This window comes from Pogoniulus pusillus, chromosome 43 (assembly GCF_015220805.1).
Source record: "Pogoniulus pusillus isolate bPogPus1 chromosome 43, bPogPus1.pri, whole genome shotgun sequence".
Classification (NCBI taxonomy): Eukaryota; Metazoa; Chordata; class Aves; order Piciformes; family Lybiidae; genus Pogoniulus; species Pogoniulus pusillus.
Genome location: NC_087306.1, coordinates 179129 through 190218, shown reverse-complemented (window position 1 = coordinate 190218; position 11090 = coordinate 179129). Strand labels below are relative to the sequence as shown.

At 67.0% G+C, this 11090-nt stretch overlaps 2 protein-coding genes across 4 annotated transcripts; both read right to left on the bottom strand.

Annotated features, from left to right (window-relative positions):
* Positions 1-382: 382 nt before the first annotated feature.
* On the bottom strand, positions 383-3938 carry LOC135192588 (mucin-1-like). 2 transcript variants are annotated; one of them, XR_010309013.1, is made up of 7 exons: positions 3877-3938; positions 2534-2743; positions 2311-2400; positions 1888-1926; positions 1020-1084; positions 657-740; positions 383-538 (listed from the first exon to the last, which is right to left on the bottom strand). XR_010309013.1 is itself a non-coding variant. In XM_064175839.1 (6 exons), the coding sequence occupies exons 1-6, from the start codon at positions 2868-2870 to the stop codon at positions 533-535; spliced, it is 621 nt and encodes a 206-aa protein (XP_064031909.1). In that variant the 5' UTR covers positions 2871-2943; the 3' UTR covers positions 383-532. The 2 variants fall into 2 exon arrangements, 1 of the variants encoding a protein (XP_064031909.1); XM_064175839.1 differs by lacking the exon at positions 3877-3938 and having other exon boundaries at positions 2534-2943.
* A 1024-nt stretch (positions 3939-4962) lies between these two features.
* Positions 4963-10796, bottom strand: SLAMF6 (SLAM family member 6). Of its 2 annotated transcripts, none has more exons than XM_064175825.1 (8): positions 10714-10796; positions 8919-9212; positions 7925-8182; positions 7700-7804; positions 7487-7531; positions 6188-6237; positions 5779-5856; positions 4963-5558 (listed from the first exon to the last, which is right to left on the bottom strand). In XM_064175825.1, exons 1-8 carry the CDS (start codon positions 10763-10765, stop codon positions 5409-5411), a joined length of 1032 nt encoding a protein of 343 aa, XP_064031895.1. In that variant the 5' UTR covers positions 10766-10796; the 3' UTR covers positions 4963-5408. The 2 variants fall into 2 exon arrangements, with proteins under 2 accessions (XP_064031895.1, XP_064031894.1); XM_064175824.1 differs by having other exon boundaries at positions 5779-5853; positions 8919-9215; positions 10714-10790.
* Positions 10797-11090: the final 294 nt, after the last annotated feature.

Genomic DNA, 11090 nt, shown 5'->3' with positions numbered 1-11090 from the left:
AGCCCCAGCCCCGCAGCTGGCACCCAGCGGGCACACAGCTGGCACCCAGCGGGCACACAGCTGGCACCCAGCGGGCACACAGCTGGCACCCAGCGGGCACGGCACAACCCTCGGCCCGGGCAGCTCCTGGCTGCCAGCAGCGTTTGGGCACGGAGAGGGCACAGGGGAAGGGTGCCAGGGGGGGTGCCTGGCGCTCGCGCTCCGTGCGACCCTAGCTTGGTCCCCAAACTGTCCCCCAGGGGCCCCCAAACTGTCCCTCCCCCCCTACAGGGAGTCCCCAAACTGTCCCTCCCCCAACCAGGGGTCCCCAAACTGTCCCTCCCCCCCCCCCCCAGGGGTCCCCAAACTGTCCCTCCCCCAAGGGTCCCCAAACGGTCCCCGAACTGCCCCCCAGAAGTCCCCAAGACGTCACCCAGGGGTCCCCAAGCTGTGGCCCCCGAGGGGCTCCCAGCCTGCCCCCCAGGGCTGCCCTCCGCAGCTGGCACCGCTGGGGCTGCCCTCCGCAGCTGGCACCGCTGGGGCTGGGTCGGGCTCAAGCCTGAGGAGAGGCAAAGTTTGGCTGCTGAGAGGCTCCGAACGCTCCGGGGGGGCTGGGAGGGGTCGGGGCTCAGCTGGCAGCACCCCCGGGGCCGGGGGTGGGGGAGGGGGTGAAGTACCTGCGGCCAGGGAGGAGCTGCCTGGCAGGAGGGACCTTGGGTGAGCTCCAGCGCTGGGAGCTCCTCCGAGCCCTTCCTCCCCCCCTGCGGAGAGCACAGCGCTGAGCCTCCTCCTCCTCCCCTTCTTCCTCCTCCTCCTCCCTCTCTTCCATCCTCCTCCTCTCCTCCCTCTCCTCCTCCTTCCTCTCTTCCATCCTCCTCCTCCTCCTCTCTCTTCTCCATCCTCCTCCTCCCTCTCCTCCTCCTCTCTCCCTCTCTCTCCTCCTCCTCCTCCTTCCCTCCTCCTGGCTGCGGGGGGAGCTGAGGCTCAGGCTGGGGCTGGCACAGAGCCCTGGGGGGGCTGCGGAGCAGCTCTGGGCTCACCTGGGGGGCAGCGCTGATGGAGCTCTCCTGGGCCGGGGGCTGGGGGGGGCTCAGGGCTGCCAGATCTGCAAAGCGACCAAGCCTGGGCTGAGGCACAGCGAGGGCGGGGCAGGGTCCTGACCCCCCCGGCACAGGGCTGCTGGGGGCGTGGGGCAGCAGGGCAAGGGTTAGGTGCTGCTGCCACCCTGTGTGCCCTGGGCAGGGCACCTCTGGAGTGCCAGGGGGGGCCAGGGCTGGGATCCCCCCCACAGTGCCAGGGGCTGGGAGGTGCTGGAGAGAGCCCAGGGGGGGCTGGGGAGGTGCTGAGGGGCCTGGAGCAGCTCTGGCAGGGGCAGAGGCTGAGCCCTGCCTGGGCTGAGAGCCTGCAGGAGAGCAGCCCCAGAGGGCATCTGGGCAGTGCCCAGCAACAGCTCAAGGGGGGGGGGGGGGGGGGGGGGGTAAGGGGCTGGGGCTGGCATCTGCTGAGTGGTGCCAAGGGGCACAAAGTGGGTGCCAGGAGGAGGAAGTTGTTTGCTGTGAGGGTGCTGAGGCCTGGAGCAGGCTGCCCAGAGAGGCTGTGGAGCCTCCTTGTGTGCAGAGCTGCCCAGCCCTGCCCTGGGCACTGTGCCCCCTGGGCAGGCTGCTAGGGGTGCCCTGCTGGGGGGCAGGGGTTGGGGGGTGCAGGAGATGCCCTCCAGAGCTTCTTTCTCTCCTCTCCACGCTGGCATTTGGGGGCTCTCTGAAAGCTGCTGTGAGCAGCACCCATGGGTGCCAGCCTGGGCTGGTGCAGCTGTGCTGTGTGCCAGCCTGCAGCTGGTTGTGCCCAGCCCTGGGGAGCTCCTTGCCTGGCATTTGGCGTGCCCAGGGCTTGGGGCTGGCCATGGCTCACCTGAAGAGTCGCTGGGCAAAGTGGCTCCGTCCTGGCTACCTGCAGGGTCAGGGCAGGAGGAGGAGGAGGAGGAGGAGAGAAGAGTGAGGCTGAAGGAGCTTCTCCAACAGCCCAGCAGGACCCTCCTGAGGGCTTAGAGGGCAGAACTGGCATGGAGAGAGGCAAAGCTGGGCAGAGAAGGGAGCTTGGGGCAGAGCTGAGCCAGGGAGGTGCCCTGTGCCAAGGGCACTCCAGGGGCAGCTCCTGGTGGGCACCAAGGCTTGAGTTTGCTCTCCCCCAGCCTGCAGCCCCCTCGTGGTGCCAGCCCACAGTGCCTGCTGCCAGCCCTGGGAGGATGTGGGCTGGGGGTGGCTGCCAGCCCTTGCTGCCAGCCTCACCTGCAGCTGTGCCAAGCTGGGGGAGGGGTCCTGGGGGGGGTCTCACCTCTGCACTTGGTCCTCCTGTACATGAAGAAGAGCAGGAGCAGAGCAACCAGCACGAAGATGCCAGGGGACCAGTACCTGATGGGCACCCCTGGGGGGCACAGAGGGGAGCTGTGGGGCTGCTGCCCTCCAAGGTGGCCTGGGCAGGGCTTGGTGGGCACCTGGAGGGAGCCTCTGAGGGGGCTCAGACCCTCCAAAGCTGGTGGCACCTCCCTGAGACTCACCACTTGTGCTCCCTGTGCCATCTGCTGGCGTTGGCACAGGGCTGGTGCTGAGGTCCCCTCTGCCAGGGGGGCTGGGGCTGGCTGTTGGCCACGTTGCCAGCTTCTCCTCGTGCCCAGGGGCAGTGCTGGGGGCTCCAGGGGGCTCCTCCAGGGCATCCTGGTGCTGGGAGGTGCTTTGGTGGCCTGAGCCCTGCCCATGCAGGGCAAGAGCTGGGGGATGAGAGCTGTGAACCCCTGCCCGGGGCAGAGCTGGCACCGAGGAGTTGCAGAGCCTGGGGGCTGCCCCCTCCCAGGGAGCCACAGATGGAGCTGGGCTGGAAAGGACCTTCAGGACCATCCAGTGCCAACCCCCATGCCATGGGCAGGGACACTTCCAGCAGGCCTCAGCCAACCTGGCCTGGAGCCTCCACAGCTCCTCTGGGCACCTGTGCCAGTGCCTCAGCACCCTCCTGGCAAGGAGTTTCCTCCTCCTGCCTCATCCCCATGCAGCTCCTGCCCGGCTGGGAGCCACCCCCAGTGCCCTGCTCAGCCTGCACCCAGTGCCCAGGTGCCCTCCAGCCTCAGTGCTGCAGGTGTGGGGTGGCATCATGCCAAGACACCACCGCCCCCCTGCCAGCCAAGAGGTGCTGCTGGTGCTGTGCTGGGCACGGAGCAGGCTGAGCTGGGCCTTGCTGGCCCTGGTGCCCGGGCACAGGCTGGCAGGAGCTCCACGGAGCTGGCAGAGAGCTTGGGCAGCTGGCTGGGGATGCCAGCAGGGAAGGGTGGCACAGCAGAGTCCCCAGGGGCTTGGGTGGTCACAGCTGCTCTGCCACCCGAGGCTGGTTGGCAGCCGAGGGTGTGGGGCTGGAGGGGGGCACTGGGAGGGCACAGCTGGCACTGGGAGAGCTCAGTGCCCCCCAGGCAGACCCAAGCTAAGCCACGAGGCAGGAAGGCATCAGAGTCCTGCACCTTCACCCCAACCCTTCCTCCTCCTCCTCCTCCTCCTCCCAGCCCCAGAGGTAGGAGGCAGCTCCCAGCCACCCCCCCAGGACCCCCCCCCCCCCAATCCTACCCTTCCTCAAAGCCCCCCCAGAAGCCATCAGAGTCCTGCACCTTCCCCCCAGCCCTTCCTCCTCTTCCTCCTCCTCTTCCTCCTCCTCTTTCTCCTCCTCTTCTCCCTCCTCCTCCTCCTTCCAGCTCCCAGCCACCCCCCCAGGACACCCCCCCCCCAATCCTGCCCTTCCTCAAAGCCCCCCCCGAAGCCATCAGAGTCCTGCACCTTCCCCCCAACACTTTCTCCTCCTCCTCCTCCTCCTCCCAGCGCCAGAGGTAGGAGGCAGCCCCCAGTCCCCAGCGCCACTCACCAGCGCCAGAGCAGAGCACAGCGACGCAGACCCAGCCTGTGCCAGCTCCTCCTGGCTCCATCCTCTGCCCCCAGAGCCTCCCCCCCCCCCCACACCCACCTCTTGCAGTGGTTTCCTTCCTCTTTCCGCCTCACCAACGGCCTCTGGGGAGCCCCAGCTGGCACCCGGGGGGTGGTGAGTGGGCAGCAACCACCCCTGGGTGGCATTTCTGGGCTTGGGAAGGGACTGGCACAGGCTGCCCAGGGAGGTGCTGCAGTCTCCTGCCCTGGAGGTGGTCGAGAACCCTCTGGACATGGCACCATGGGGCAGGGCTCGGTGGGTGGCAGCTTGGCCTGGCTGAGCCCAGAGAGCTCTCCCGTGCCAACCAGCTCCACCATGCCAAGGGCTGGGGCTGCCCCAGCGTGGGTGCAGCAAGAGGTGGTGCCCAGGCAGTGCTCACAGCAGGAGGTGGTGCCCAGGCAGTGCCTGCAGCAGGAGGTGGTGCCCAGCAGTGCCCTCAGCAGGCAGTGGTGCCCAGGCAGTGCCCACAGCAGGAGGTGGTGCCCAGGCAGTGCCCACAGCAGGAGGTGGTGCCCAGCAGTGCCTGCAGCAGGAGGTGGTGCCCAGCGGTGCCCTCTGAGGCAAATCTCCTTCCCTGACTTCTTCTTCCTCCTCCTCCTCTTCCTCCTTTCAGCCCCAGAGGTGGGAAGCAGCCCCCAGCCCCTCCCAGGAGGGCATCAGAGTCTTGCACCTTCACTCCAACCCTTCCCCCTCCTCCTCCTCCTCCCTCACCCAGCTGAGCTCCATCACCCAGCTGAGCTCCATCACCCAGCTGAGCTCCTTCATCCAGCTGAGCTCCATCACCCAGCTGAGCTCCCTCACCCAGCTGAGCTCCCTCACCCAGCTGAGCTCCCTCACCCAGCTGAGCTCCTTCACCCAGCTGAGCTCCCTCACCCAGCTGAGCTCCATCACCCAGCTGAGCTCCATCACCCAGCTGAGCTCCTTCACCCAGCTGAGCTCCTTCACCCAGCTGAGCTCCCTCACCCAGCTGAGCTCCACCACCCAACCAAGCTCCATCACCCTCACTGCAGCACCCAGGGCCTGGCTTTGGCTCCCTGCTGCTCGAGCAGCCAAAGGCTGTGCCGAGACAGAACCCCCCAAGAACGACAGCTCCGAGTCCAGTCCAGAGAGCTCAGGAGTGTTCCTCAGGCCCTGCCCCCCTGCTGCTCAGGCTCCGGCACCTGAGCTGCCCTGGGGCCAGCCCCGGGCACAGCCACCCCCAGCCTTGCAGCCACAGCTGGCACCAAGGTCCTCCACGTGGGGCAGAGCTGTGCCAGGTGAGTCTCCCTCCCCAGCTGGCAGAGGGGGCAGAGCTGTGCCAGGTGAGTCTCCCTCCCCAGCTGGCAGAGGGGGCAGAGCTGTGCCAGGTGAGTCTCCCTCTCCAGCTGGCAGAGGGGGCAGAGATGTGCCAGGTGAGCCTCCTGGTGAAGGTTGGTGCCCGCTGAGGGTGGTGGGAGGGAGTGGAGCTGGGCAAGGAGGGTCCTTGTGTGCCCTCAGAGCAGGCTCATGGTGGCAGTGGAGCTGTGCTGGGGCTGTGCCAGGGGCTGTGCCAGGGGCTCTGCTTGGCCAACCATGGCGTAGAGAGATTTGTCCTCCTGCTGCTGGCACCTGGGCATGCTGGTGCCCATCTTCCCCTCGTCTGGCTGCAAGGGCAAAGGGACAAAAGCTTTGGTGGGGGTCGAGTCCTTCCCTGGCAAGAGAGGAGGGCACCACGAGCTGGGCTGAAGGCTCTGGACCCCCCCCCCAGAGCCCAGGGGAGACCTCTCTGTCCATGCCCCCTGCTCCAGGGCTTCCCTCTCTCACCCTGGGGTCCTGCCCAGCTCCTTGCTTGGCACTGGAGACCCTCCCGTGGGTATCACCCACCTGGGCCAGAGCCTGGACGGTTGAGTAGATGCTCCTGGAGCTCTCCAGCTCAGGGCTTGGCTTCTGTGGCTCTTTCTGCTGGGGACAAGAGAGGCTCTGCAGGAGGAGCTGGGGGGAGAGGCTTGGGGAAGGCTCAGAGCTGGCAGAGGCACCTCAGAGCCTGGCTGCAGCCAGGCTGGGCACAGAGACCCTGCTGGGGCACCAGGAGCTGCAGGCAGGTGGCTCTTGGGCCAGCCCCAGCCCTGGCATGTCCCCGTTCAGCTCCCCAGGAGGAGCACAGCAGGCACAGGCAGGGCTTGCCCAGCTGCTGCCCTTCCTCCTCCTGCCCTCCAGGGCATCCCCACGCAGGGCAGGGTCCCCCCTCAGCTGCACAGCTCAGTTGGCAGTGCCAGAGGCTGCTTGGGCTCACCTGGAAAGGTCCAACCTGGGCATAGACTGTGGCATACTCTACCTCTGCACCTGCCAGGAGAGCAAAGGTCACCGAGGCTGCCCAGGGGCCCTGCTGGATCCACCAGGCTGGGGGCAGAGGGGGCCAAGAGCAGCCCTGGAGGAAGAGCCTGGGGGGGCGCTGGGTGCTGAGCAGCTCCCCGGAGCCAGCAGTGGCCTCCTGCAGCCCAGGGGCAGCTCTGAGCTGGCAGCAGCCAGAGCAGTGTGGGCAGAGGGCAGGAGGGCACTCCCTGGGTGCTCAGTGCCTGTCACCTTCTCTCCCTGGGTGCTCAGTGCCTGTCACCTTCCCTCCTGGGTGCTCAGTGCCTGTCACCTTCCCTCCTGGGTGCTCAGTGGCTGTCACCTCCCCTCCCTGGGTGCTCAGTGCCTGTCACCTTCCCTCCCTGGGTGCTCAGTGCCTGTCACCTCCCCTCCTGGGTGCTCAGTGCCTGTCACCTTCCCTCCTGGGTGCTCAGTGGTTGTCACCTCCCCTCCTGGGTGCTCAGTGCCTGTCACCTTCCCTCCTGGGTGCTCAGTGCCTGTCACCTCCCCTCCTGGGTGCTCAGTGCCTGTCACCTTCCCTCCTGGGTGCTCAGTGCCTGTCACCTCCCTCCCTGGGTGCTCAGTGCCTGTCACCTTCCCTCCCTGGGTGCTCAGTGGTTGTCACCTCCCCTCCTGGGTGCTCAGTGCCTGTCACCTCCCCTCCTGGGTGCTCAGTGCCTGTCACCTTCCCTCCCTGGGTGCTCAGTGGTTGTCACCTCCCCTCCTGGGTGCTCAGTGCCTGTCACCTCCCCTCCCTGGGTGCTCAGTGCCTGTCACCTTCCCTCCTGGGTGCTCAGTGCCTGTCACCTCCCCTCCTGGGTGCTCAGTGCCTGTCACCTCCCCTCCCTGGGTGCTCAGTGCCTGTCACCTTCCCTCCTGGGTGCTCAGTGCCTGTCACCTTCTCCTCTTCTGCCCTCCCCTCCCCCTCCCAGTTGTCCCCTCCCAGCTCTGCCCTCTCCCCCAGGCCCCTCTCTGGGGCAGCTCCTGGCAGGAGCAGTCCCAGCAGAGGAGCAGAGCTGCAACCTCTGTCCCCTGCCCTGAGGTTCTTCTCCTCTTCTGCTCCCCCCCCAGCCACGCAGGGTCGGGATGTGGGGAGGTGTTGGGGTGCCAGCAGCTGGCACATGCTCTGGTGCCAAGCCATGGTGGTGGCTCAGCTCCCTCCTGAATGCCACCAGGCCTTTCCCACTGGGAATGAGGGGAGGGAGGGTTGGAAGTGCCTGAGGGAGCCCCAGAGCCCTACCTGTGTCCCTGAGCTGAGCTGCAGAGGGGTGGAAGAACTTCCAGCCTGGGAGGGCAGCAGGAGGAAGCTTCCATCAGGGGTGGCAAACCCCTGGGCAGCATCCTCAGTGCCCTGGGCACGGAGCTGGCTGTGCCCTCTCCTCTGTGGTGCCACCTCCTGCTGGCCAAGGCTTCAGGGATGGTCACCAGGGGTTGGGGGGGGTCTGCAGCTCACCTTTAGCACTGCAGTAGACTGCCAAGAGCAGCAGTGCCAGGAGCAGGAGGGCACCGCTGGCTGCCACTGCTGCCACCAGCCTGCTCCGCCCGCTGGGGACGCTGCCTGGGGAGAGCACAAGGTCCAGTGGGCACCTCCTGGAGGCCACCATCTGCCTCATGCCAGCGCCAGAGCACAGGTGCCAGAGCCTGGCCACGGCTTGCAGGCCTCCTGCCAGGGTGGTACCTGCACAGAGGGCAGTGGGCGAGGGCACTGCCAGGCTGCGGTTGCTGACTGCGTTCTGTGCTGTGCAGAGGAGAGGCTCCGGGGGGGGCTCCTGCACTGGCACTGTGGCACCTTCGCTCCACAGCGCCCCCCCCAGGCTCCAGCTGTACCAGACGCTGCCAGAGCCCGGGGTGGAGGTGCTGCAGTGCAGGAGGTAGAGGCAGCTGCTGGCAGAGCAGTTCTGTGCCACGCAGGTCACCGTTGGCACCTCCAGCTCGCCTGCAGGAAGCGGTGGGAGGCTGCCAGGAGAGCCCCAACTGCCAGGGGGCTGCCAGGAGAGCCCCAACTGCCAGGGGGCTGCCAGGAGAGCCCCAAACCCTGGGAGCTGCCAGAGAACCCCAAACCCTTGGGGGCTGCCAGAGAACCCCAAACCCTTTGAGTTGAGCTGGGATGGGTTTGGTTAGAATGGGTTGGGCTGGGCTGGTATAGGTTAAGTTGAACTGGGATGGGATGGGATGGGATGGGATGGGATGGGATGGGATGGGATGGGTTGGGCTGGGATGAGTTGGGTCAGGATGGGTTGGAATGAGCCAGGATGGGCTGGGTTGGGATGGGTTGAGTTGAGCTGGAATGGGAATGGGTTGGGTTAGTATGGGATGAGTTGGGATGGGCTGGGTTGAGCTGGATCAGGATGGGCTGGGTTGGGCTGGGATAGGTTGAGTTGAGCTGGGCTGGGTTAGGATGGGAATGGGTCGGGATGGGCTGGGTTGGGTTGGGTCAGGATGGGCTGGGTTGGGCTGGGATGGGTTAGGATGGGAATGGGTCGGGATGGGCTGGGTTGGGTTGGGTCAGGATGGGCTGAGTTGGGTAGCAGAAGCCCTCTGAGCTCACCCACTCCAAGCAGCAGCCCCAACACCCCCAGGGCCACCAAACCAACCCCCAGCCTGATGCCAACCCCCAGCCTGATGCCTTCTGGGGCTCTGAGGCTCTAGGAGAGCCTCCACGGGGCCCTTACTGTAGACATGGAGGCTGAAGGTGGCTTTGAGCCCCAAGGCCTTGGCAGTGTAGTTGCCAGTGTCCCCCAGCCCCAGGTTGGCAATGGTCATGGTGCTGCCATCCTGGGAGAAGTCCAAGCGTGGTTTGAAGCCTTCATCATAGAAGGAGACCTCGGGGGGGCTGCCAATCCTCACTGTGGCAATGATCTCGTTGTGGAAGCTCCAAGCTGCTGCTGTGCCCTCGCCCAGGCCCTGCAGCTGGAAGGTGGCAGAGCTGCCCACGGCCCTGACCAGCTCTGCCCCAGCCCCGCTGCCTGCTGAGGGCAGAAGCAGAGTGGGGAAGGTCTTTGGGTTGGAGAAGACCTCCAGGGTCACCCATGCCAAGCAGCAACCCAACCCCACCCTGGGCACCGTGGGCACAGAGCGCTTGAGCGCCGCCAGGGGTGGGCACTCCACCACCTTCCTGGGGCAGCCTGTGCCAGTCCCTGGCCACTCTGGCAGGGCAGAAATAGTTCCTGGTGGCCAAGCTGGACCTCCCCTGGGGCACTTCCAGGCCAGCCCTCAGGAAAGGAGCAGCCTCAGGTGGCCCTGCAGCTAGGGGGCGAGTGCCCACACTGCTGCCTGGGTGCTGAGGGGTGCCAGGGCCTGGCCTTTGAGCTGCCAGAGCTCGAGGAGGAGCTTGCCAAGGCTCAGAGAGGTCTCCACCAGGCCAGGGCTGCCTGGAGTGGCCTCTGCCAGCCCTGCAGCTGCCTCTCCTCTCCCCGGCAGCGAGAGGAAGGTTCCTCCTGCTCTGCCTCTCCCCTGCAGGAGCCAGAGCTGCCCACCGGGGCTGGGGGAGGGAGAGGAACCTGCCCTGGCTCAGCCAAGCAGCCAGACCGAGGCTGTCCTCTCCTTGGGGCTCCCTCACCTCTCCCTGGGGCTCACTCACCTCTCCCTGGGGCTCCCTCACCTCTCCCTGGGGCTCACTCATTCCTCCCTGGGGCTCACTCATCTCTCCCTGGGGCTCACTCACCTCTCCCTGGAGCTACTCACTTCTCCCTGGGGCTCCCTCACCTCTCCCTGGGGCTCACTCATTCCTCCCTGGGGCTCACTCATCTCTCCCTGGGGCTTACTCACCTCTCCCTGGGGCTCCCTCACCTCTCCCTGGGGCTTGCAAAACTCTTCCTGGGGCTCACTCACCTCTCCCCAGGGCTTCTTCACTCCTCCCCGAGGCTTCCTCCCCCTCCCCGAGGCTTCCTCCCCCTCCCCGAGGCTTCCTCCCCCTCCCCTGGGCCCTGCATTTCTGCCCCCCCTCTTCTGACCCCCGTGGGGACACTCTGGGGACCGCAGGAGGAGACATCTCCGGGCACACAGGGCAGGAAGGAGCTGCTGGGGGAGATAGAGGCACCGAGGGCAGCTGAAGCTCTGCAGGCGCAGGAGATGAGGACCCCGAGGCCAGAAGCCTCCTGGAGGCTGTGGGGAGGGGCAGGGAAGTGCCTCTGGATCCAAACCACCCCTGGAAGGCTCCCGAGGAGGAGGAGGAGGAAGAGGGCAGAGGAGTGGGGAAGGCTCCCAGGGGCCACACGAGGGGCACGGAGCAGGGCAAGCTGGCGAACATCTGGCAGCAGCTGGGCACAGCTGGGGTGAAGCTGAGGCCTGGCACCTTCGCTGCTGGCAGAGAGGGACCACAGCAGAGGCCAGCACCGGACCCTGCTGGTGGGGGTGGCACAAACCTCACCCCCTGTGCCCGCTCTGCTGCCAGTCCCTGAAGCAAACCTCCCCCCAAGGCGCCTGGTGGCTTCCAGCAGGGAGGCGAAACGATGCCCTTGAGCTCACCTGCGCCGGGGAGGAGGAGGAAGGTGAGCAGCAGGCAGCGGGCGGCGTCCATCGAGCCGCGGGGCAGGCAGAGGAGGTCCCGGGGGCAGCGCTGGAGGCGGCGGCGGCAGGAAGGAGGCGACGCCTGCGCAGCGCCTGCGGCCCCTGGGTGCTGAGCGCTTCGCTCACCCCGGGCTGTGTCACCAGGCTCGGGGAGGTGCCAGCAGAGCACCCCCAGGGCTGCCAGCTTGAGCTGCCAGCAGGAGCAGCCCCCACGGCCACAGCGCCCCAGGTCCTCCGTGGGGAGAGCGTCGGGAGGAGGATGTGGTGGAGATCTCCCCCCCGAGGCTGGGGGCTGAGAGCAGCCCTGGAGGGAGAGCCCTGGGGGGGCGCTGGGT